The sequence below is a fragment of the Falco naumanni genome, chromosome 9, assembly GCF_017639655.2.
Source record: "Falco naumanni isolate bFalNau1 chromosome 9, bFalNau1.pat, whole genome shotgun sequence".
Taxonomy (NCBI): Eukaryota; Metazoa; Chordata; class Aves; order Falconiformes; family Falconidae; genus Falco; species Falco naumanni.
In genome coordinates, this window is record NC_054062.1 from 10,180,624 (window position 1) to 10,206,295 (window position 25,672).

Below are 25,672 nucleotides of genomic sequence, written 5' to 3' on the forward strand. Positions count from 1 at the left end.
AGCGGCGGGGCGGGGGCGCGGCGCGTCCCGCCCCCGGGGCTGCCCTGCCCCGCCCGGCCCGGCCCGGCCCCGCTCCCGGCAGCTGCTCCTGCCCCGCGAACACCGGCACCAGGTAGGGCCGGGCCGCGGCGCTGAGGGGGAGCCGCCGCCCCGGGACCCTCGGCAGCCGCCCGCCCGGGCCGAGGGAACGCCGCCAGGTGCCGGCCGAGGGGCGGGGGGGCACGGCGGGGGCGGGGGGGTCGGCGGGGCGTTGGTGTGAGGGCGGCCGGGCTGCGGACCCCGCGCCTGGCAGCAGCGCGGCGCCTCGGGCGGGGCCGCTGGTGTCCCCGGGCGGGCCGAGGGGCCGCGGAGCCGCCGGGCCGGGCCCCGGGAGCCCTAGGGGGACTGGCGGTCGGGGCCCCCCGCTCCCGCCGTCCCGGCAGCGTAAAACTGCTCCTGGCAAAACTCGTGCCAGCCCCTCCCGCGATGGGGACAGCGGGGGTTTTGTTGGCTTTGTTCGTTGCCTGGGGGAAGAATGTTTGCAAGCTCTGTTTGAAGAGAAATTCAAAAACTGTGGACACTTAAAACGTATTTAAAATGTTTCCTAGGAAGAGTGTTTTTAAAAAAAAAAAAGTTATGGGGATGACTTGTTTCAAGGAGGCCTCATTAGTAAGTAGATCCTCTTTGAATAAAACTGCTTTGAATGTTATTTGCTTTTGGATGTAAAAAATCCGCCTTTGCTAACAAGGACGGTACTAGCATTGTTTCCCCTTAAGTCTCTTATTTTTCTTACTGATCGTTACAATTTCTGTTTTTCACTACCAACTTTCTGCATGATGCAAGTTTATCAGCAAAAAAATTTCCTCTGCTGGGGTATGGCATGGCTCAGCTCAGGGCACCCACTCGGCAGTCAGATGGGGAGGGCATTCCTTTAACATCTCTCATCCTTTAGGTTTCTCAAACTGTTTTACAGAATACTGTCTAACATCCGTCTGGGCAAGCGAAGCGAAACCCAGGTACCAGGGAATAGGTCTCGTGCAGCCTTGGCTATTGCAACTGGTTTCTCTCATCTTGTCCGTGAGCCAGTTTATTCCGTAGTTGCTACTACAGAGAGGCGAGAGATGGAGGTTTAACCCACACCGGAGGTTTAACCCACACCACTAGCAGAGTGCAGCAAGAGCCGGCCCTGTTTAACCTCTGCGCCATGGGATGGCTGCTGCCGCGTCTTAGCCCCCTGCCCACCCCACTGTGTGCCCGGTGTCTGGCTCTGGGTTGAACTTGGCTGCTCCCCTCCCAAGCAGGTAATGAGAACGCTGGCCTCTGTGCTTATGCACCAGCCCTGGGTGTCAGCATTATTTTATCTATACCATCAACGGGCCCCATCGCAGGACTGACTTGCTGGAGTGGCGAGAAGTCCAGTTCCATGGATTTCACTAGAATTCAGCCTGAAGACAGGGCAGGAATTGTAGTTACACCTCATCAGTGACATAGGTGGATGGTGAACTTGAATGTTAAGTGTTTAAATACGGGGAAGGATTTTCCAGTGGTTGCCCGAGTGTTTAGATAACTGTTTTAGTGAGAGCAGAGTACCTGCAGTATCCTCAGGAGAACGTCTCCTGCTCTCAGAAGAGCAGAGGCTTTCTCCATCTGGATGAAATTCCAGTGCTATAGGGAAAACACTGGGGAAATTGAACAGCGATCAGTCTTTGGCTGCTTCTGAATGTCTAAAGGGTGACAAGGCAAAAATGCTACTGCTAGTTTCAGCTTTGATTTTACAGGCACAAATCCAGCATGTTTGTGAATTTGTACCTTTCATCACCAAAGCAGGGATGTGAGATAATGTTCCACGGTCAAGCTTCATGGTTCTGATAATGTTGCCAGTTGCTGCCAGCTCTAGGAAGTCTGGCTGCCTGACATGTTCCATTACAAGGCTGTTAGTGTACTTTTGCGAGTGCTTCAACCACTTACAGATGCAGAGTGTGGTCAGCAGTGTCACTGAGTGCTTCTTCTGTGGAAGAGGTAAGACCCTTCCCACAAGACAAGAAGCAGCAGCTAGCAGTTTTTAAAGACCCATACTGAGCCAGCACTTCTCCCCACCCCAAGTTTGGTTAAAATAACTTTTTGTTGTAGGCTGGGTGTTTTACTGAGTCCTGGTGGGAACTAAACCATTCTTAAAATAGCACTGTGGCGTATTTTATTACTCAGGATTTGTATCTGTTTTCAACTCACTTTGCAAATACAAGCTTTCCATTTTAATTCCAGCCTCCGACATCAGTGTTGCTACTGCATAGCGTGTATGCTACAGAGGGTGTTGGACAGGAATAGGCAGCTTCACAAACAGTTTCCCCGTTTTGCTTTGGAATCCTGACATCAAAAGAAACAGGTTTTTTTCTTTTACTTTTTTTTTTTTTTTTAAATGAGCTGAAGTGATCAAGTTGCAGATTGGTTGTTGTAAAGCGGAACGTGGTTAAAGACAGATATAAAGTCGCTTGAGTACAGTAACTACTATCTGGGAAGAAGCAGTTGCTCTTGTTCTTTGTTCGCTTTCACAGCACTTAGGAATTGCCACGTGAATAAGTTGGTTCTGAATAAGTCTCTGCCTGACTGTTATCAAATGCTTTTCATGAAAACGCAGAAGATTCTGACACGGGCAATTTGTCGGTAACAAGTTGTGTATTGTTTCTGTTGATTAGTGGTTGTCTGATTCTCCAAACCAGGTATTTGATATCCCTTCTAAAAAATTAAACTGAAAAGAAAATTGTATATATGGTTATTTTATATGTCCACTTGTAATCTCTTTTGAATCCTTTTAAACTCAAGACTCAAAAAGCTTCTTGTGCAGTGGCTTTCACAGGTCACTGCAGTTTTATGTTAAGAAGAAAACCTCAAGTTATCTTTTTTTTGTGCAGCTTATCTCTTTGTGTACCTCTGTCAAGTCATTTATTCTGCTTCTCACAGCATTAGTTCGAGTCCTTGTCTTTTCAGTCTTTTAATCGCTTCAGACACTAAGATGACTAAGGGAATTGGAAAGAAATGTTCTGGATGATTATTTCTTTTCCCATAAAGGTGATAAACTTGCTGGAGTTTGCAGCTACGAGCCATGATGGAACTATTTTTCCCGTATCAGGCACAAGCTCCCTAGGTGGGGATAGTGCACAGCTATTGAGCCTAAAACTGTGTTGTGTCAGTTTGTGAAGTATTTTTCTGTGGGAGGCTCCACAAAACAGTGGTAGTGTGCAAAGGCGATGCAGGCAGATACAGTCCACTGGGCACAAGAGCAGAGAAGCTGTCATGCTGGTTCATCAGTATCTTGTCTCTGACGGTAGCTCACAGCAGATGTTTAGACAGAGGAGGAGAATGGAAAAATACACGGTCAGTTTTCTCAGGTCTATCCTGGTGATTTCTGGCAGTCAAGAACTGTTGTGATTAGGGATTTCCTGAAGTGAAGGTTGCTTTCAGATGTTTTTAAAGGAAGGAGAATAAAAGTAAATTAACTGGTGGTAAGGAGTGTCTGAACAGACTTTATATGCACCAGGCCTGGACTTTAGAGATACATTTATGCTTCTGCCTCATCTTGGCTTCCCAAGAAGTCACAGATGTTGGCAAATTTCCAATATTTACATTACGTCCTACAGTCTTCAGCTTCCTGATAGTAAAAGTACACTGATTGCCAGAGCAGATTCATCAGGCCTCTTATTAGCTGTTTGGCACACTGCTAGGTGACTTTTTCTGTACACGTACCATTATGTTCATACCCTCCAGACACAGCCACGCTGCTGGTACGTGCTGCTGGTAACAGTGAACGCTGCTTTTGCTGTAGCACAAGTCCTGTGATGTCCATCACTGGACAGAGGTGCTCGGAGTATCGTCTGCTGATCCAGGTGTGTGTCCGGGGCACTGGAAGAGAGCTGCCTGATAATATGTCAGCATCAAATCCCACCATAGAGGAAATCAGATCAGACAGTGTTCATAAGATGTCAACTTCTAGTATTTCACGCTTGTTCGGTGAAGGAAAGCATGGTCAGAAAAGTTAGGAAAGGAGGCCTTTCACAGTAAGCCTCTGACTCTGCAGGATTGCCAGGTGTTTATCTCTGATTATCCACTGATGATGCATTGGCAAGGTTAAGGAGAGCTCTGACATTAATGGAGTTAAATAGAGCTGTAGCAGCTTTTTCCTGGGGTGCTTTGCCTGCTTGGCAAACTGAAAATGCCAGATCGCTGACAGCTGAGGGAGCGTGGTGGTGCCGCTGACGTTGGAGTGGTTGATTTGGTTGGTATTCTGGAGACTCCTGCCTGTTCACACTTCCCTCTGGAGAATGACCTGTATTTTAGTTTGTCTGCTTTTCCCCACTTTGGGATGGACTGGAACTTAGCGAGTAACTGCATCCTTAGTCAGGATATTCAAAGCAGGTTGTCCGTTTTTTTTTTTTTAATCAAAATTTGGGATGTGATGATGACTGGGTGGAAGGGTTGGATGGTGTGGAAGATTATGGTTTTTTACCCCTTTTACCTGTTTCACAGTGTTCTTTTCTGACTACAGGCTGTGTTTATGGTCTTTCCCTTCCTTTTCTCGTCTTTTGTACCTCTTTCACCTCCCACAGAGAACCTGAAGAGCTGGAACTGATCTCAGCTGATGTCCCAGTACAATTGGGAGAGGGAGAAACAACTGTCTGTATCAGGAGCTAGTCAGTCAGTGGGATGCCATCCAAAAACAAAGTTTAAACATATGTTATTTACTGAATGTTTCCACACACAGTAAAAATACAACTACAATTCAAAAAAGTGTCTTTAAGGAGGAAATGAATCATCCTGGGATCCTTTGGGACAGAGAGAGGCTGCTGCGGTGAGAGGTAGCACTGTTAGGACTTCCCCTTCTTTCAGGCTGCCTTGCTTTGGGAATGATTGGTGTTCCTCAACACCGAAGCCTGAATCCTACTAAAAAGAAAAGACCCCCCCTCTGTTAATGGCTTTGCTATGAGGAAGAAGGGTGTGAATTTGGCATGTGTTTATGGCATTGCCCTCGTGGCTGTGTGCCCCGTGGGTGCAAGCCGGGTGCTCCTGCCAGGGCTGTGGGGTTCTGGAGCTGAAAACAGCCTTCCTGCAAAGTTGTGTCCCTTCAAGCCAGAGCCGTTAACGCGGTGGCCACACCTGCATATGTGAGGAGAACTGACAGCAAGGTGGGCAGGGGAACTCTAGTAAGTCTGCATGTCTCCACATTGATGTGTTTGGAAGCAGGTGTTTGTGAAGAAAACCACTTCGTGTGAAATGGGGGAGTCCTGTCTCCTCCTAGTGCTGCTGAGGAGGAGGATGGTGGAGACGTGCAGAAGCTGCCTGCACTTGTGCGTGCCGGCTGCGGGGCTGGAGGGAGCTTTTGATTGTAGCAGCAGGTCTGTTTTGCTTGTCAGCAGGTAGGCGCAGGTACCGAAAACCTACAGCGGCTGTAACTCTCAGCCATGCCTCGTGTTCTGATCGTTGTCCCTGATCTAGAAGCAGCTCTTTGCTTTTGAATGTGTATTAAGTGAACTAATTTCTGTTAATTCTGAGTTGCCCCATGTGGAGGTTTTTGAGACAGAAAGGTAACTTCTCTGTGGAATTGGTCTGGAGGGCAGGGGCTCCCTGGGGTGGTTTCAGTGCAGTGACCCTGGGCTCCTGCTGCCACAGCAGCAGAGCGAGCCCCGGCCGGCAGTGGGCTTGCTGGAGGACTTGACCATGCTGTGCCGCATCAGTGTGGCGTACCGCCACATTTCATCTACGTGCTTTCATATCCTTTATGCTCAACCCTAATATTTGCATGTACTTGCATCGTACATGTAGCAGTGGCTTATTGTAAGTCTGTTCACCCAGTCTCCCGTGTCTGATGCTATGCTTACAGTGCAAGACCATGTTTCATGCTTCCCTTTTAGATTTGTTTTAGGCCATCTCTTCTGGTTTCCGCCTCTTCTCTGGTAATAGTGTATTACTCTGTTCTTCTTTGGGTTATGGATAAAGGATTGAACAGGCTTCTGTACTAGGGAGGGCTGTGTTGGCTAATTCTCAGAGGATTGCTCTGAGGGTTTGCATAAAGTTGCAGATGATTTCCCCTGCACACAGTCAGGACCTGGTGACTGGAGGAAGAACATCTGTGTCATTTCCCCGCAGCTGACCACAGGCATGTCTCCGCTCTGTCCATCAATGTGCTTTGGCTGTCACCACCAGATATCTCTGTGGGACATAATGGGGGGTGGTAGTCCTATTTTAACATACTGGATTATGTTTTATGGGTTATATAAGCACTCCCTTAAGATGTCTTTTCAGGACTGAACAATGATTTGCATTTGAGTATAATTCAGGATTCACTTTTGCTCACAACTGAATGTAAGTAGTCAGTGGTTTCCACTGATCCGTACTTATCTATGCTGTGTGTATTTAAGTGCATGATTCAGCTCTCATGTATGCTCTTAAGGCAGGGCTTTTAAACAGCTGATTGTATCAGCAGATTTTCTCTGGGTGTGTTTCAGATGGGAGACCTATGTAGTCTCCAAAAGTTTCTCCCATGTAAGTAATAATCTTCCTAATTTACATCATTGCAACTGAGAAGAAACTCAGGCTTTTGTGTTAAGTTTTCAGCCTTGGTGCATTGGGCTGAACCCTCTCTGTTTACCACGTGGATCATATTCAAAAGATAGAGTGGCCAGAATAGAGCTGGCATGACTCATAGTGCAAATAAACAGCTGGAAAAAGTGAACAATACTCAAATCATCTGGGTGTTCTAATTTGCCAAAGTGGTTTAGTAGGAATTTTAACTTATGAATGCAAAAGCCTACTTGCCGGTTGTACAGATAATGCTGTACTTTGTGTCCATGGCTGTTGATCTGAGTTCTTTTTGGAATCAGATGCGTATTTAAATGAAGGGGGAAGCTGCTGGAGGGACAATGCCAGTCTGAGTTTTTCAGATTTGTGGCTGGCTGCATCTGTTAAGATGTAGCTGCTAGGAATACCATTAACTGTGCTGCTTCTCTTATAGAGAACTGAAATAGTTGATGGAGTCACCATGGCTAGGGTGGGAGGAGGCAGTTCTGTGCTAAATTTTTCTTGTCCCAAATAAGCTTTGTTTACTAGATGCTTCCAAGGATGGAAGGAAAGGGGTTGTTTTTAGTTTTATGTGTATATGAATTTAGGACTGTCTGGAGACTGGAAACAGATCTAATCTATCGTTCTAGGTATTTTTCAATGCATATCACCTTGGCAACAAAGCTGAAGTCCCACCAAATTTATTTTCAGTGGTTTATGGAAGAGTTAGTCATTATGTATACTGTTTTGGCAAGGACGGTATAAGGAAGAGACAAGTATTTCTGTTTTTGATATGCACTGTCATCTGCTGTTAATAGTGTGCTGAGCTGTCTTCCTTTCTCTGTGTTATCGTGTCTGGAGTTTTTTATTGTCAGTACTTGAATCATTCTGTAGCGTTCACTGTCGCAATCTTTGTAAATTCATCAGAGTTTTTATGAGTTGGCAAAGTATCAGAGAAAAGAGAAACGGCTATGTGGGCCGTCAGAAGGTATAGATTCTCTTCAAAACGTAGAATCAGCTAAAACTGAAGCAAGCAACAACCTTTATTTGTGGTACATTTTATCTCTTCAGTGTCATTATTTCAGACAGTGATCTGGAGAATGCAGCTCTTACTCTGGGAATGTTACTCTCTCAAGTACAACCTGTTGATTTCGTTGGGATTGGTCACGCTGGTAGGACTGTACCATCTTGCCACCTGCAGAACACAGTGACTTACAGATTTCCCGTTGTTGCAGCAGAAGTACAGTGGTGATGTACATTAAATAGAGGTGGAGGCATGCTGTGAGACAAGGGAGTCTTTTCTTTTCCTGAGGAGATATTATTTCTTTGGAGCTGTCCATATTCTCCAGGCAATTTTTGGCAAATAAATAGAGGAAAGGAGAGAATTAGCTGGGTGGAAATGCAACTGTTTGCCCCCAAGGTACAATAAGGATTGGTGCACAAGAAGCATTTTTCCAGCATGAATCTTGTGTGGATACAGACTCTACTAAGATTTACTGTTCTCCCCATATTTTAAAATGCAGTCTCTATTTGCAACTTATTTTGCTGCTCAGTAAGTATTATCCATTAAAATAATAAACACAGCCTTTGCCATCTAGAAATACAGAAACTGTTCCAGAAGTAAGCAGCAGGTGGTTTAGGTACTCCGTGGTGTAACATTATGTTGGCTGCAGACCTTCCTGTGTGGGTTTTGTTTATGCAGCAAGTTTAGACAAATTATCTGAGCCTACCATGAGCCAGACACTGGAGCTGTAAATGAGAACAACCACATGGTGGTCTGGCCGACCACCACTTATTTCACAGTCTCATTTCAGCCAAGCTTGCCTCAGCAGCCCTGTGTAGGTAAGTCCTTGCTGTATTTCTGGGTATATACGGGTGTGAAGTGCCACAAATTAACTGTAGCTCTAAAAAAATATTATGCTCATTTTTCTCTTGTAAGTGACCAGTTACTGAATAAAAGCTGCAAGGAGAGTAAAGTGTTGTACAGTGGCTTCTTGAATGTGAGGAGATAGAGTTAGCTCTCTGATGCATTGTGAGACAAAAGAAAATAAGGCCCCTCACCCCACAAGCACTGTTTCTTTTAAACCAGGGTTCTGTTAATGTAGTCATCAGAGCTCTGGGTTTCTCTGTTTCGTGTAAATACTAGTTTAAAATTGTTCTTTCCTTTGCAAGACATAGACCCCTTTACAGCTGAGTCTATTTAAATGAACCGCTGCACTTATTTTCTTTTTCACCCACTATTTCTACCAACAATTTTCTACCTCTTCTTTTCTGATTGCCCCTCTTCAGTAAGTATCTAGGAAAAAAAACAACCCACCCAGAAGCATCATTACTTCGCCTAAAATATATACATGCTTTTCATGCTCTTAGAAGCACCAGAGTACAAAGTGTTGTGAGGAAAGCCCTGTAAGCTAATATTTGCTGTGTCATACAGAGGAACCTGCTACTAAATATTTACACCCATTCCATTGGGTTTAATCTTGCTTTACTAATTAATTAACTTAAAACCGGTTAAAATATTGCCATTACTGTCTTGTGTACTTTGTGTTGTGGAATACTCTGGCAATACCAGAAGTCGGAGGATGTTTTTGTTGAGCCTGTGCATTCCTTCAGCTTTGGTAAAGCTGCTCTGAATGTTTGAGGTTGAGTCGGGATCAGACTGGAGCTTAACAGAGAAAAGATTTTTCTCTCTTTCCCCATTCCTCCCCCTCCCAGCACTGGATGATATTGTCTTGTAGAAAGATACTTCGGATAGTATTACATGCTTTAGGTGGTGGTAGGTGTGAAGATGGGATAGTATATTTGATGTGGAGGAACTAGGCATTAATTATTCCCTTAATGGACTTTGCAGTGCGGTGAGGTTCGGTGAGAGTCTGGGCTCTGTGCATACTGGTTTTTCTTGAAGGGAACAGGACATTCCTTTCAGGATAGCTGTGCTGGGCCACATCCGAGCAGCGCAGAGCTGGGCGCCTTCTTGTTAAAAAAATTTCAGAGTAAAGACAAGTGGTGGAAGTGCTGATGGCATTGGTTTGTGAGGGTGTAGAGTGACTCCGTGACAGAGGAGTGGGAGGCACAGCCACAGGGATGACTGTAAAGAGCATAAATGGGAGCACTTAGGGGAGGAGGCAAATAACTGTTTATTACAAATCGCAGGGTGGAAATAGGAAAAGTGTTTTGGGTTGGATACCAGGAGAGAAAACTGCTGATCGGAGGTGGTGGAGGCATCAGCTGTCAGGGCTTCCAACAGCACCCTAGTGGAGAGGGTGCACAGCAGGGTGAGAACGTCGGGTTTGCAGAGCAGGGAGGCTGCGTGGTCTCTCTGACTTTTCTGGCCTTTCCTCTGAAAGAAGCAGCTTCCAGCCTCAGGAGAATGATTCAACTCTTCCCTGAAGAAACAACCTCTAAATTTTGCCGTTGGCCTGTGAGCCAGCCGCAGACCCCTGCAGTGTCAGCATCCCTCACGTACCAAGTCTCACGTTTTGTGCTTGGTCAGTAGGGACTATATCCCTGGAATTATTCCTATAGGCGGCTCTCCATTCTGCAGTGTTCTCAGCTAGGCCTGTCGCAGTTGTGTTAACTGCACATCTGGATACCATAATAGTTGTTGTCTTCCACTGTTTGCTCAAGCCATTGGACTTCTTTTCTTAAGTTCTTGTTTTCATAATTATGCAACCAAGTGTCATTTAGATGATCCATCTGCACTGAAATCCTGTATTCCAAGCCCTTTCCTTGTTTTCCTTAAATAACTTCCCTTTGCATAAGATGTTGGCTCTCCATCACACCCTTTCTGTGGCTATGCTGGACAGTTTTTATTAACATCAGCTTGAAATATGCCTTTTCCCCATGTCTCCAATAGGACACCCTTTTGGATAGGGTCCTGGCAATCTCATCTGGCATACGCCCGCGATAAAACGGCCAGAACACATCTTTCGGCGCCCTGATTTAACAACGCAACATTTGCTGACGGCAGTAATAAACCATACCAGCTGTTGGAGTACATCACGCTTACTCCCTTCAGACACACTTCAGATTAGTTTTTACCAAGGAGGTCTATAACACACAATTTATTCATTGTAGCCCTCTTTCCCTCTTTTGCCTCTATTTACATTCTGCAGCTAGTTGGCAATGCGAGCTTGGACCGAGGGCAAAGTTCATAAAATGCCAAGTTAATTAGAAGATCCTATAAAGTGTTTTTCCACAGTATCATGTGTGCTTGTGAGGATATATCTGCAGATTCCTGTATATCCTAAAATGGGATGCTGACAGAGAAGACTACCCATCAGTCTGTGAAGTTTGCCCAAATGCGGCACTATGTGTGTATTTTTATTAGTAAAAAGTCCAAAGTATTTTTCCATTTGGAAGGGACCCATCTCTTTCTAATGTTGTGCAATTTAGTCATCCTGATTTGGGTGTGCTGCAGCTGCAGAAGCCTTTCCCAGCTGGTTTCCTCAGAGTCAGAGTTCTAGCAATTTTTTCACCGGGTCTTAGACCTCTGACACTCTGAACTTCCTTCACAGAGATCAGAAATACCATCAAGACTAAGACATTGTTTTTATTATCTATTTCAGTTTGAGAATTTTCAGTGACATTTTCAAAGGTACATTAACTATATCAGTTTGCCAGGGTGATATTTCAAAACAAAATGCATGTTTGGATGACAGAGAAGCAGTGTGTTGTAATGAGAGAGAGAGAGAACAAATGGTCTTGTGGAGAAAGCACAGACGAAGTGAGGTCTGCTAGATCCTTCATGGGAGTTTTGTGGTGGAGTTCAGTGAGTGGAGGATCTGGCCCCTTAGTTAAGCGTCTTTTGAGAGATTCTGAAAGTGGGAACTTCAGAGTGTCAGTAATTTATCCCTGGGAGCATTAAGAGCAAAAGAGCAGCAGCACAACCCCATGCAGGCATTAGGTAGGTTCCTCCTAGCATTCTTGTTTGACCCTCCAGTACGACCGCGTACCGGGGAGCCTGACTGAGGCAGGTCTCCGCGCATCCCTTGGGCAGTGTTTGGCAGATGCTATCTCACAGGCCCTGCTGGTTGTACCTGCAGGAGCCATTCCACTGCTGGTGGGGACACAGGGCTGCTCTGTTCCTGGGGTGCCACAGTGGTAGGTTTACTGCACAGTTTACTTACTGCAAACATGTGGAGGATGTGATAGATTGGCTTGCTGAAGCGTGAGATGGTTGGAAGAGTAAGCTCTTTACTGGTGGCAGATCATTGATACGCTACGATCAGCCACGCTGTGTTGTAATTCCGTGGAGCAGAATAGGTTTGACGGCTGTTATGTTCCTGTCACAGGGTCTTGCTACACCTTCGGAAATAGTTGGTTGTGAAATTATTGAATAAGTTCTTATTCTGTCACAGACTGCTAATGCCCTTTTGCTAATGTGCGCTGAAGTACATTGGTCCATCTCAAACCCCTCCAGACTGTATTACTCTGGTAGTAGCCTGTGTGGAGGGTGCATTTGGGCGCAAGACACACAAAGCACGTGCTGAATTTTACATCTTGCTCGGACAAGTTCAGAGAGATGAGGCCGCATTCCCTCCATCCTCAGGTTACTCAGTTGTATCTCAGTGCTCCTCTGTTCTTCTCATGTCCAAAATCCCTTCCCTGCAGCCTGTGCCATCTGGAACAGCCTCCCTGTTCCTCTGTGTCTCATCAACTTTCCAGTTCTCAGCTGACAAAATATTGTCTCTGTTGCTGATGTCTCTTAATTTCTTCCTCTCTCGTTGGCCTTGTGACGAGCTGTTTGGCTCGTTGGAACATAATTGCGCTGTTGGCTGTAATGGATAGCATATTGTCTTGACTTACTGCCTGCTGGGATTAAGTGTCTGTAAATGGCTGAAGGAGTCTCTAGACTTCCAAGAGGACTGTTTGCACAAACACGTTACGCCCCTGTATTGCGGAGGGGGTGGATGTGTTTGTCCCTGATAAAAGATTGGCTTCTGTGGTTCATCTCCACTAGCAGGAGGAGGAGGAGGGAGCTGGGACTCCCTGCAGCCGCTGCAGAAGGGAGAAGCCCAGTTGCTGTTAGAAATGGGCAAACGGGACTTCAGTTATATTTTTCTCACCATCTTTTGTGTGGTGGCTCTGAAGCTGAACTCTGTTAGCTCCATGTCTGTTGCAGGGCTCGGATATGTTGTTACAGCAGCTGTTGTGCTTTCAGCTGTGGTAAGTGATTAACATCACAATTAAAGATTGAAAAACTTCTGTTTTTCAATCACTTTTACAAGAGAGTTTGACTCTTCTCTTTGTAAAGGGTTTGTCCAATTTTATAGTGGGAATTTGGGAGAAACGAAGCCAGGCTGACTGGAATCATGACGATAAAGTTCATTGTTTTCCACCTTTGATACCTGATTTCAGCTTAGGAATCACTTTGGTAGCTAACTTGCTATTTTGCTTTCTAGTTTGTAACATTCTTTATTTCTGCCTTGAAAGCTGAGCATATTGTACTTTTGTCCATCAGCTACTGTGAACTACCTTCTTTGCCAAAATACTGGATGCTTCTAATATAACTTTTAATTTTTTCTTCCTTATTATCTGATACCGCTCAAAGGCATGCTGTAATATACAGACAACCTTCCTTTCTCAATATGACAGAAACGTGATTTTTTTCTTGTAGCATTACCAAAGTTAATTCTTTTATATTACAGTTATAGAAAAGTGTTCAATATGTTTGTTAGAAGAATGGATTGCCTATTGTTAATACATTCCACAAGTATGATAAAACACATATTAAACCAAAATGGCAATGTCCTTAGGACAGGGTGTTGTGTATATTGGTGTATTTCCTGTAAGGGGGCAGTTACACAGAAATACTGAAGTAACATGTCAGAACAGAAGAGATATAAGAAACCTGTTATTTTTTTTATCTAACTCTCTGTTGATATTCACAACATTTTCCAGAGAGAGCTGGCTAAGATCAGACAGTGTTTAGGAAACTAAATAACGTTGGTGCAAGATGTGCAACGTGTATAGGTAAAAGGTTTATTTCCTACAGTCTTGAACATCATGCATCATTTATAGACAAGAACAGTCAGCAAGGGAATTAGTCTTTCACTTATGTGTTGTATTGAAAAGCTGTAAGTTAGTAAAGAAAATACATAGAGTAAAATCCAGAGAGGCAGAAAAAAGAGAAATGTAGGAAAGAGTAAGTCAGGACTGAGCCAGGAAGAAGAGTTGATTGGAAGTAAAAATTAACAGTGATCAATTGAGAGGGATTTTGCACACACCCCCACCCCCCACCCCCTTTTTTTTTTTTCTTCAAAATTCAGTGCAAGAGCAAAAAGGAAACTTGCCACTTGTTGCCTGGAACAGTAGTGAAGAGATCAGGAGCAGTGTAATGTAAACACGTGCTTCCCTGCTCGATGCACATTGAACAACACTCTCTGTCTCACCCCTAGCCTGTCAGCATGGTGGAACACGCTGAGTTTTCGAAGGCTGGGAAGGAACCTGGCCTTCAGATCTGGAGGATCGAGAAATTTGATTTGGTACCAGTGCCAAAAAATCTGTATGGAGACTTCTTCACAGGAGATTCCTATCTGGTGCTGAACACCATCAAACAGCGGAGTGGGAACCTGCAGTACGACCTGCATTTCTGGTTAGGTAAGCCTGCTGGGAGTGCCCCTGCTGAACTGGGAGCCCCGGGTGAACCCCGTTCCTTTCACTACACCAGCTGTTACCCAAGGAAATAAAACCCTTGGTGTTTATTGGAATGGGTGGTACAGTGAGAATGCAATTTTGGGTGCATATAGTGCTGCTCCCCTTAATTATTTGAAATGGTTTCTGCAATAGTGAGTACAGCCATCTCCGTACCTAGAAATAGCTTTTCCTGATCAAGATGACAGAATAAATCCCTGTTCTCCAGAGGCTCACAGGGAAGACAAGATCTCACATGAAAGGGGCGGCCAACATCTTTCTGTCTGAAAGGATAAAGGTTGGTTGTTGTCCTTCTGACTCTCTTGAGTGTGATTTCCACCCCCACGCCCCACCTCCCCTGAAGTTCAGACCTCCTAACTGGCCTTCTGCCGCAAATCTCACCGGGTAACATGCAGGCTTTCTCCACAGCCTGCAAAACTGAAACTCTGACAATATTGTAGTTTAAGCTGTGTGAGATACTTGCATGGTGGCTTGGCGTCTCTGCCATCTGTCAATAGGTTTTCCACACCAAAGACCTCCAGAGAGCCTGGCAAACTGCTGTGGAACTGGTGCCCCACGAGTATCTACACCCTTCATAAAGCCTGATAATATCTTCCCACAGATTCATCTCTCCATTGTTTGCTCCACAGCAAGTTTCCTTCCAAGACAGGGTGAAAAGCAAAAGAAAAGTGGATGATAGGTATCAGAGATGGCTGTGAAGCAGTGGGGCTGCAGCAGTGGTGATGGTACTGTAAGCCTGCCAGAAACACAGAGTTTATATTGCTGTTTGAGGTTGTTATTAGAAAAGTTTGGAAGTAGCAGTTCTTGCAGACCTTCCTGGAAACTAAACTTCCCAGGAATCTGCTTTCTCCCTGGTGTTTTCACACAGTTTAATATAGGGGCAGGAACCCTGCATTCCCTCCAAGTTGTCACCTTTTAATTTCGTAGGAGATGAAAGCTCACAAGATGAGCGTGGGGCAGCTGCCATATTCACTGTCCAGATGGATGACTACCTTCAAGGGAAGGCTGTTCAGCACCGTGAAGTACAAGGACATGAGTCCTCAACTTTCCTGGGGTACTTCAAATCTGGCATCAAGTACAAGGTAGGTGATGACTGGGTCTTTATACTACTGGTCTGAATCAAGTTTACAAGAAATGGCATCCTGCCCACTGCCCAGTTCTCAGAAGAATGAGGATTGCCCTTTTTCCAGTTGCTTAAAAACCATTCTCAGGCAGATGTTTTCAATGAGTTGGAACTGACAGGGTGGAGAACAGCAGATCCCAGTGGGAGAGCTTTGGCTGAATTAGTAATACACAAGCAAAGCCCTGGGAAATTTTAGGAATCAAGTCTTTGTTTTTCTTTGAGAAGCAGAGGAAAGAACAGTCCCAAGACGTCTGGAATGAATTTAAGAAACAGTGATCTGAGTTAATGGGAAACGCCTACCTAGTAGATTTAATTTATCCCCGCTTACATAACAGAGTTTGACCTTCCTACTCTCTTTTTCTGTGCTTAGCCCACCTCCTCAGCATGTGTAATGTTTTGGTAAAGAGGAATAATAGTAGTGGGAGTTACTCTTCCATGCCATTGCAGTAAAGTGGAATAGAAACATACAGTCAAGAACAGTTCTGTTTGTTAGAAATCCAGAAGCACAAGGAAAGTGATACCAGGTCAAATGCTTGCAAGGTGCTTACATTTCCTCATGTCTAAGACTTTCCTAGTCTTTCTGTTTTGCTTATTTCCTGCTTTGTTGTTATTTTCGTACATTTGAATTTGGTTGCCTTTTTTTTGAGGGTAACTGACATGAGCCCTGTTGCCTACATTGGTAAGTAATTCCAAGTGTCTATCAGCAGAAAGGGTGAAGCTGGGATAATTTCTGGTAGGCAGGATGTATAATACACATGGAAATACACTCTTCACCCCACCAGTCCTATTAAATCCTATTAATAAGTCAGCTTATTGTCATCTTTTTCAAATGTTGAGAACTCCAGCTGTGTTGTATCAGTGTCCCCTAGGCACGATGGGAATGGGTAGCCAGGATGTATTGATATATGCTACAAAAGCCCAGCCTGGGCAAACTAGCTGTCTCTCAAAGCTGCTGCTGCCCCTCTTTCCTGTGAGAGGCAAAAACTGCTCACTGATAGCAAATCAATAGGATTTTAATTTTTTGTGAAGCAACAGCACAAGTGTGAATTGTTCCTTTGTTTTCCTGTAGGCTGGTGGTGTGGCTTCTGGCTTCAGACACGTGGTTCCCAATGAAGTGACTGTGCAGAGGCTTCTGCAGGTCAAAGGCAGGCGAACTGTCCGAGCGACGGAGGTCCCTGTGACCTGGGAGAGCTTTAACACAGGGGACTGCTTCATCCTTGATCTCGGCAGTGTAAGTACCATTGAAAGACAGGTTTAGCAGACTTTCAGGGGCAGGAGACAGCTGATTAGTTCACATAAGGATTTTTTCCCCCACTGTGTTGAGCATTCTGAAACCCTGTTTAGCCAGTCTGACATCTTTCAGTCCCAGCTGTGCTGCCGTCGTGTCTGGAGAGCGGGTTGGTATGTTCTGACAGCTGCATGGTCTTTCTCTTTTCCCTCCAGAACATCTTCCAGTGGTGTGGCTCCAACAGCAACCGCCAGGAACGGCTGAAGGCCACTGTCCTGGCCAAGGGGATTCGGGACAATGAGCGGAATGGTCGCGCCAAGGTCTATGTTTCGGAGGAAGGATCAGAGCGGGAGGAAATGCTTCAGGTTATTTGCTTTGTCCCTTTGTCTGTGCTGGAGTGGGAAGGGCAGTGTGGAGGCGTGGATGGGATGGGTAGGTGGGCTCAGGAGTGTGTGTCTTTACATACCAAGTGTTAGCGGATAAACACTCAATTCAATGCGGACTTGGTCCTCTGCACCACTAGGACATCAGAGTGTATTTTCACTGTTGTTGATCTAGAAGTTTCTTCTAGTTGTTCTTGTGGCTGGAGGGTCTGGGGAACAGAGATCCTTTTGGACTGGCTGGTAATGTTTTTTCGCTCTCTCCCAGGTCCTGGGACCAAAGCCTGCTTTGCCACCAGGAGTTTCTGATGAGACCAAAGTTGATACAGCCAACAGAAAGCTGGCTAAGCTCTACAAGGTAACAAGAAACCCTGACAAATAACCTCATGGAGAATGGAGTGATCTTTGCGCAATTGGATGCAGTTGTTTCTACCTCACTCTGCAGTTAGCTTTTTATGAAGTTTTATGTGTGAACCTTGGTTGCTTACCCTGCATACCCATATGCTTTCTATTGTCTTTATCACCACTTCTGATTGTAGTGAGACAGCTGGGACTTCCCAGGAATTTTTGAGGGAAAGGTGGAGTGTGAAACAAATGGGGAAAAGGGGGAGTTCTTTGTGTTATCGGGCTCATGTTAGGAAGATGACAGGAAAGAACTAGAAATAGTGAGCCTGAGAACCAGGATCTACCCCTTTCTACATCCAGTGAGCATCACAAAGGATGATTTGAAAGTAACATTTGACATTAGCTAGTCTAAGTGTAGAAGAAATTCCTCCCGAAAAGTCTTGGACGCTTCTCTACCGCAGTCTCTGGTAATGATGTGGTGAGCATCTGCCCAGATGGTTTGTAGTGTCAGCCTTTACCCCTTAGTGAGTGCAGGAGCTCAGAGTATTAAACCCACGTGCTGCAGAGAGGCGTATTCAGTTACCAAGACTGTCCCCTCCAGTTCTTGAATGCAGTTGGTTTGCATTAGAAGATATTTCTTGGCTGCTTGTGCACCAAGGATATTTACCATTTTGGATCTACCTTTCTTTGGTCCCAGCAGTGTCTGCTTTGCTAAAAGTACTTGAAATCTTCAGAGTAAGTCTTACGTTTTTGTCACACTGTTGCTGTGTCAAAGATATCCTGTTCGAAAAACAATAGTGCCTGAAGCAGCCAATGCATTCAAATTTATTTCCCTTCTACTCCCTGAGTTTTGGATTATGGCCCTGAAGCTGGAGTGGAACACAGGGTGCCGTATCTGATCTCTGTGCTGGGTTATTGCAGGTCTCCAATGGGGCTGGGAACATGGCAGTCTCCCTGGTGGCAGACGAGAACCCCTTCTCCCAGGCAGCCCTGGGTACAGATGACTGCTTCATTCTGGACCATGGCACAGATGGAAAGATCTTCGTTTGGAAAGGTACCATAGGGATGCAGGTGAAGCTGCACATGTAGGAGCTTTATCCAGTTACCAGTCCCTGCTTCCTTTGAGGGGGGTTGGGAAGCGAACACGTGGTGGTGGTGGTGGTGGTGCTTGTCAGGGCAAGTGTGGGTAGCGCTAACAACCTCAGAGAAGCACTCTCATCTGAAATGTCAGGTGCTGAGGTACAGGGTCTGCAGGGTAGAGAATTAAAGGGAGGGTCCTGGGAACCAGGAAAAAAAATTAATACAAGTAGAAAGGCAATTGTGCTCTCCCAGCCGTCACAAAAGGCATAAAAGAGCTTGTACAATTGTCATTTGCGATTTGGCATCATGTAGCTGGAAGGCTGGGCCCTCCTACTGTGGCAAAAAGGAACTGCACCTGGGACTGTTTCTTCTCTGGGTATGCAGAACTTCTCAAAAGTTGATTTCTTTTCTCTCTTGATTTTTAAAGGCAAGAGTGCCAACTCTGAGGAGAAGAAGGCAGCACTGAAAACAGCTTCTGAGTTCATTGATAAGATGGGCTATCCAAAACATACCCAGGTAAGGGTGTGCGGCCCACCTTACAGCCACCCCCAGACACCGCTGGCGTTACTTCTCTGCCACACAGGTCACTGACTCCAGAGCACGGCTCGTGTGAGGTGGCACTAGTGCTCTTCCAAGCAGCTCCTGCTTTGGGTGACCTGCTCTTCTGCAGGGAGAGATCGCAGTTTGCTCCTGGGTTAACGCTGTCCTTATGATAGCATTTACCCCAGCACAACTAGTCTTTAACATGTCTTCCTGTTGGATACTGTTTTACCTGTTACGTGACCTCTTTCCAGAGAGCGGAGGAGAGCAGGTGTAGATAAACCTGCCCTTCTTGTTCTTAGAGAGATGATTCTAAAGGCTTAACATCCCTTCAGCCTTCCTTAGAACTTGCCTGAGACAGACTCTGCATCCCTTGTTGTACTGAGACCCACGTTGTTGGTTGTGATATATGGACCTTCCAGAGGCTTAAAGATAGCGTAACATTGGCTTGAAAGAAACAGATGCCTTCAAACTAGTGGTCACAAGCAGTGAACAGATAGTTCAGGTGTCATTTCTCTTGGCAAAGCTCTGCCCAGTATGATAATAGCTGGAGGTACTATTGATTGTGGTGTCCGTGAGACCTGACGCTGCTCTTAATGCCCCATCTCGGCAGCGAGCGTTTCACTGCTGGCATCTCCAAAGGGCTGTGTGGCGCGTGAAGGTACAGACTCAGGTTGTGGTGCAAGCAGAGACACTTTACTGTACAGAGAAGCTCATATTTGTATCTCAGCCCGGTTACAAATCCCGGCTGTGTGTGCCACCAGGCTCGGGGCAGAAACCACGCATGCAGTTACATAGCTATGGATCACTGCCAGCAGGCAGACACCTATTTGCTACTAGATAACCATGTTTATCTTTCTTACTTTCCTTCACAATATCCAGCTGTGCTCTCATCTCCTGCCAGGTCAGACATTCTCCAGTCTCCTTTCATACATCTCTCTTCAGACCTTCCCTGTCCTCTCCCGGGGCTGTACCAGGCGATTCTCTGGCAGCCTGAAACCGCCGCTCACACGAAGCAAGGAGTAGCCGGAGCTGGGGCTGTGTGGGGTGGGGGCAGGGCTGCTCCTGATGGGCTGGCTCATTTGTTTCAGGTCCAAGTCCTCCCTGAGAGTGGTGAGACCCCGTTGTTTAAGCAATTCTTCAAGAACTGGCGGGACAAAGACCAGACAGAAGGACTGGGGCAGGCTTATGTTTCTGGTCACGTTGCCAAGATTGAGAAAGTACCTTTTGATGCTGCCACCCTGCACACCTCCAAGGCCATGGCTGCCCAGCACGGAATGGAGGATGACGGCTCTGGCAGGAAACAGGTGAGCAGTGTCAGAATCCCTTTGGGAAGGTTTCCAGAATTGTCTTTGCTACTTGATGGCATCCCTGCAAGAGCAGCGAGACAAGTGGAGCCCTGAGAGCCATCAACACAGCAGTTTCCTAAGTGCTGGGGGAATTTTTAACATCAGAAATACCAGCAGGGTCTTGAGAGTCCTGCAGCTCAGTGGCGTAGGTGAGCTGTTAATTTTGATGCCAGAATTTCCCTGGGGGCAATGCTTCACCCAGCAGTGTGGACCCAGATGTCTTCCTCATTCCTCCTCCTTCTCCTTGTTATTTTGGCTATTGCCATCACACGTGTGATGGGCGATAGTCTCAGCACCTGTCTCTCGAGCCTGGATGCATGCATTCGCACACAGAAGCAGCGGTGGAGGTGGGCTTGGAAGGGCCGAGTGCTGTCCTGTTGGAGGACCCACAGAGGTCCTAGCCAACCGTATGCTTGGGAAAAGTCCCAGGTGAAGCCTAAAAGCTCTATTCCCGACTGTCTGACTGAGAGAAATAGTACCTGACCGTGTCAGGGGGCAGCAGTGCTGGCAGCGCCGGTCTGCCTCGATCTTCCGCCGCGGTTCTGGTTAAATCCGCCCGCGGGCTGGGAGCTCGCAGCAGGATGAGCTGAGCCACCCGTGCCCTCCGCCAGGCCTGGCGCAGGATGGGGAATGCCGGGCGCTGGGCAGCGGTCCCCGGCAGGTGGGGCCACACGACTGCAAGTTCTGGGAGCTGAATTTGGGAAGAAAAGGGAACAACAGCTCTGTCAGGGAAGTGCTTATTCTGCTGTCACGCTGCACTCAGAATATTTCTGCTTCTCTCCTTTTCTAGATTTGGAGAATAGAAGGCTCAGAGAAAGTGCCGGTGAATCCTGCGACGTACGGGCAGTTCTACGGAGGGGACAGCTACATTATCTTGTACAATTACCAGCACGCTGGGAAACAGGGACAGATCATTTACACTTGGTAAGAAAGATTTCCTGACGCAAGCCAGGAAACACCGGGGCTATGTGGGGCTGAGAGTCGCTTCTTTGAAAACAGATCCCTGCTGGTTCCCACTTACAGGGGATCCTTGGGGGATAGAATTTCACCCTGGATAATATTCCTTTGCAAAGAAAACACTACCAGGGTCAGGAATGTTTTGTTTGAAGTGGGCCAAGATGGGGTATTACTGCGCTAGCATTGTTTTCTCTCCTCCTCGCCTTCCCCTCCCCCAGTAGTGGTTACTCCCTTCTTTGGCTCAAGCTCTGTTTCTTCTTGCAGAGTTCCTACACCTTTTGAGACCATTGTAACAAAGTTTTGACACTCTGCCACCTCGGCTGGTGGATTGTGACTGTTACATTCCCCCGACTGTGCCCTGAAAGGGGAGTTTCCCGGCAGGCAGCCTCACGGTGGTCAGCAAGCGGAGGGGGCATGGGCAAGCTGAGACCAGAAGGGATGCAGTCTCTGGGGGGGCTGCCTGTGTAGTTCCTGATAACGTGCCACTGGGCACGGTTTTAACTAGCTGCTAGAAAGATAAAGGGAGATAAGCACAGATTCTTCGTGCCTATTATCTAGAAAACATTCTTATCTTCCTCTGTAATCACTGTGTTACAATATAGGATAATGAATTTCTCCTTCGTGTTGAATTAAGTGCTGCTGAGGTTTGGTAACAAGGGTTTTCCTTACCTCTTGATCTCTGTAAGGGGTGCGCATGTTGGGGGGAAGGGCTGAAAATAAAACTCAATTTTTGCCATGTCTTTCAGGCAGGGCGCCGATTCCACTCAAGATGAAATTGCAACCTCTGCATTCCTCACAGTACAGCTGGATGAGGAGCTGGGAGGCAGCCCAGTGCAGGTAAAAAACCCAAACCCCCAAGTCCCTGCGGGAATAGATAAGGTTACGTGTACCGCTACAGGACACCAGTCTGCAGTGGAGGGGTGCAGGCAGGCAGGGGGACCCTCCAGCAGTGGTGTGGGTGGTATGAAGAGGCTGTGTCCCTAACCTAACCAGCTATTACACGAGAAAGTTTTACAAGTGGCCTGTATGAAACAGGAGGGTTTTTACATGTTTTTTCTTACCTCTGTGCCAGCGGATCACCCACCAATTAAAACGAAATGGCGATTGTGAGAGCTGGGTTTAAACGCTGCTGGTTTTGGGGGGGGGTGTTAGTACCAAGCGTCTGTGACAGCGAGGTGCTACATGGATATTCCAGCTGGAGAGACGGTTGTAAAGGCCATTTCTAGTATATCTTTCGCTACTCTTCAACAGCAGCTTAGAGCTGACAGCAAGTTTCTTTTTCTCTAGAAACGAGTGGTGCAAGGAAAAGAGCCTCCTCATCTGATGAGCATGTTTGGTGGAAAGCCCTTGATTGTTTACAAGGGTGGAACCTCGAGGGAAGGAGGTCAGACAGCACCTGCAGAGACGCGGCTGTTCCAGGTCCGATCCAGCACCTCGGGAGCTACCAGAGCCGTAGAGGTATGTGGAAAACCAGCCGGCTTGCACGGTGTGTGCGCACGTAGGCTGTGGTGGGATTGTGATCCCTTGGGACAGAACAAGGGCCAAATTGTTTTGGTTTCCATCAGAAAGCTCACACTTTGAAAACGTTACAAACTATTAAAAGACTCCTCTTTTCCCATGGATAAGTGGTGATAACAATTATTTTCCAATTCGTTTATAAATGTCCCCTTGAATACATTTAAGCCATTTTCTCTTAAGACCCCACAAGATGCTGGAGCCTGCACCCTTTGACACTTTTCAAACACTGTTGAAAACCATGAGGACATGGCTATCGGACTTGTTCCCAGCCTGAGTGACAACGGTGCTGAAGGCAGAAAGTGCTCAGTGTCCTGTACGCAAATAGAACCTGTGCCAGGACATCTGTTTGGAAGAAAATGCACACAAATTTTGAAAGAAAACCCCCGCCCCGTGCAGCAGCAGAAGGGAGACAATCCTAGTAGACAGCTGCAGGTGAGGCAAGAGCTGGTTTACATCTGCAGCAACTTACTCAGTTGCTAGCTTCAAGATGGCGAATCCTTGTTGACAAAGAGGAAATTACATTAACGAGCAGCCTCAGCAGCGGGGACACTGCTCTGCAGCGATCTCCCCAGCAAGTTCTTGAATCTCCTGTCATAACCATAAAGACTGGCAAAATGACACATCCAAGCATTCTTACCATAGATAGTTGTAGATTACACACATTTATTTATTCTTCTCGCATGATTAAGTCTAACTCATCACTCAGATACAGGCGAATGTACAGCACATCTTACAGCCTCCCATGCCTGTATGGAGTCTCTTGCCTGCAGTTTATTCAACAATCGGTACCGATTTTTATTTTGAAATAATGGGCTCTGTGTAGAGGACAATTACATCTGACACACGCAATGTTCTTTCTTTTCAGCTGGATCCTGCTGCCAGTCAGCTGAACTCCAATGATGCCTTTGTCCTGAAAACTCCCTCTGCTGCTTACCTTTGGGTTGGCCAAGGAGCCAGCGACACTGAGAAATCAGGAGCCCAAGAGCTGCTGAAGATACTGGGAGCTCGCCCAGTACAGGTTGCTGAGGGCAGAGAGCCAGGTGAGGGAGGCACAGTGGAGTCTGAAATCATTTCTGTGTAGCTGCCTGTTCTCAGTAATTATTTCATGGATATTTTTGTCTCCCAGAACAAGGAAATGTGGACGTAGGCACAGAGGGGCTTCTCCTAAGTATCTTTAACGGCACGCTCATGTTTGTAGGCCTTTGGGACTTTCTGACACAGAAAAGTGCCTCAAGTCCTACCCAAACCGTACTGCTACTGTGGCTTCCATGAACAGTTGAAGCATCAGTCTCTCTTTCTCTTTTTCAGATAATTTCTGGGCGGCTTTGGGTGGAAAAGCTCCTTACCGTACCTCTCCCCGGCTGAAGGACAAGAAGATGGATGCTCACCCCCCTCGTCTTTTTGCGTGCTCCAACAGGAGTGGGCGCTTCACTGTGAGTATCTAGAAAGTTCGTCAATTAATTCAACGTCTACCTGACAAAGCTGGGAGAAGCTCAGCCCCCGCCTGCCCCGAGCCAGCTAGCAGGCTGCTGTCACTGGTCCGCCTTTGCAGCGCTGCCTGCAGAAGGAAAGCAGCAGCACTGGTTTTCTGCAGAGACACCAGTGAGTCCTACTCTGCCGTTGTATCAGTGCAGCGACTTTCTGAAGCATCAAACTGGCCCTCCCCTGTTTAACAACCAGCAGTCAGGCTCCTCGAATTTTAACTCGTGAATCTTTCAAGTATAAAGAGGCACGAGTGCAAGCCAGTTTCTCTGTGTAGACAGACTGGTTTTGTGTTCTGTGGTCCAAGGGTGCTTCTGTAACACGGCCTGAGTTGCATGGTCAGACACCCCCTGCGGCTAGCTTGGTGCAGCTCACCAACGGTGAAACTAGAGCCTCTGCGAACTGGCTTTCTTCTCTAAAGGTAAAATGGTGCCTGAAGCGTGTACTCATCTCAACCCGGTGTTTTCCAGATTGAAGAAGTTCCTGGAGATCTGACTCAGGACGACCTTGCTACAGACGACGTTATGCTCCTTGACACATGGGATCAGGTATGTCACATTTATTGCCTAGTGAAGAGAGGAGCAAGGAATATGCTCAAATTGGCTCTAGACTGAGACCCAAATTACAGGAGCTGGGAGAGTTGTATTACTGAGCCCTTTCATCTTCAGAACCCAGAACAGATCACCTCACTAGTGACACTGAAGAAAACTTACACCTGGAACTTGAGAAAAGTTGGTGTCCTGCTGCTGCTTTGGCGGGCTGAAGGAACAGGCTGTTGGGTATCGCGTGTACTTGCCCAGCCTGTACACTTCTCAAGGGCTGTATCCTCGTCACAGCTGGAAGGGGCTGGGAACCATCGTTAAAATTCAGCAGTTTAAGATACCGACGCGTTTTTTATTTTTCAGTAACAGACTGCATAAATTGGCCACAAGGCAACCTAAGAGATGAACTTCGTATGTTTTATGTAAGAACTTTCAAACATCCGCTACTTTCTCCTGATGTTAAGCTAGTGTGTAATTTGTTCATCTATCTACAATTTATGTAGGTAAAATGCAGTCACAAAACTTGTTATCTATGCTTGAGTCACACAGGTCAACGGTCCAGCCACACCAGCACGAGGATGTTCTTACTCTGTGCCGTGCTCTGTTCACTGAAGCTTTATCTAAATTATTCTTTCTTTCATAAAGAGATCGACTGTTGCTGAAATAAGCTGTTGGTTTTTTGTTGGGTTTTTTTTAATATTTAGGTCTTTGTATGGATCGGGAAAGATGCCCACGAAGAAGAAAAGACTGAGGCACTGAAATCTGGTAATGTCACATTTTCCCTAACTGTTTCTTATTTCCCCACTATCTGATCAAAGGGAAGGCAATTTAACGTACTGAGAAACATACCTTAATCACAACATAAAAGTCAGTGTTGTGATCAAACAGATCCCATCTCTCCAGAAAGGAGGATCCCAAGGGTCAGAGTAGAGGTGCAGTACTCA

At 46.4% G+C, this 25,672-nt stretch overlaps 1 protein-coding gene across 4 annotated transcripts in view; it reads left to right on the forward strand.

Moving 5' to 3' along the window:
* Positions 1-25,672, forward strand: part of GSN (gelsolin) — a 26,303-nt gene continuing 631 nt past the window's right edge. Inside the window, exons 1-16 of one of the 4 annotated variants that reach the window (XM_040605906.1) lie at positions 1-112; positions 13,929-14,130; positions 15,112-15,266; positions 16,377-16,538; positions 16,751-16,900; positions 17,184-17,273; positions 18,182-18,314; positions 18,768-18,856; positions 19,972-20,187; positions 21,020-21,153; positions 21,933-22,023; positions 22,474-22,644; positions 23,570-23,744; positions 24,013-24,137; positions 24,657-24,734; positions 25,433-25,493. In XM_040605906.1, the coding sequence (XP_040461840.1) occupies positions 13,938-14,130; positions 15,112-15,266; positions 16,377-16,538; positions 16,751-16,900; positions 17,184-17,273; positions 18,182-18,314; positions 18,768-18,856; positions 19,972-20,187; positions 21,020-21,153; positions 21,933-22,023; positions 22,474-22,644; positions 23,570-23,744; positions 24,013-24,137; positions 24,657-24,734; positions 25,433-25,493 (2,023 nt within the window). In that variant the 5' untranslated portion in view covers positions 1-112; positions 13,929-13,937. Of the gene's footprint in view, positions 113-178; positions 198-590; positions 649-12,473; positions 12,697-13,928; positions 14,131-15,111; positions 15,267-16,376; positions 16,539-16,750; positions 16,901-17,183; positions 17,274-18,181; positions 18,315-18,767; positions 18,857-19,971; positions 20,188-21,019; positions 21,154-21,932; positions 22,024-22,473; positions 22,645-23,569; positions 23,745-24,012; positions 24,138-24,656; positions 24,735-25,432; positions 25,494-25,672 lie in introns of those variants that run through there. The other 3 variants (XM_040605905.1, XM_040605904.1, XM_040605903.1) reach the window with 3 other exon arrangements.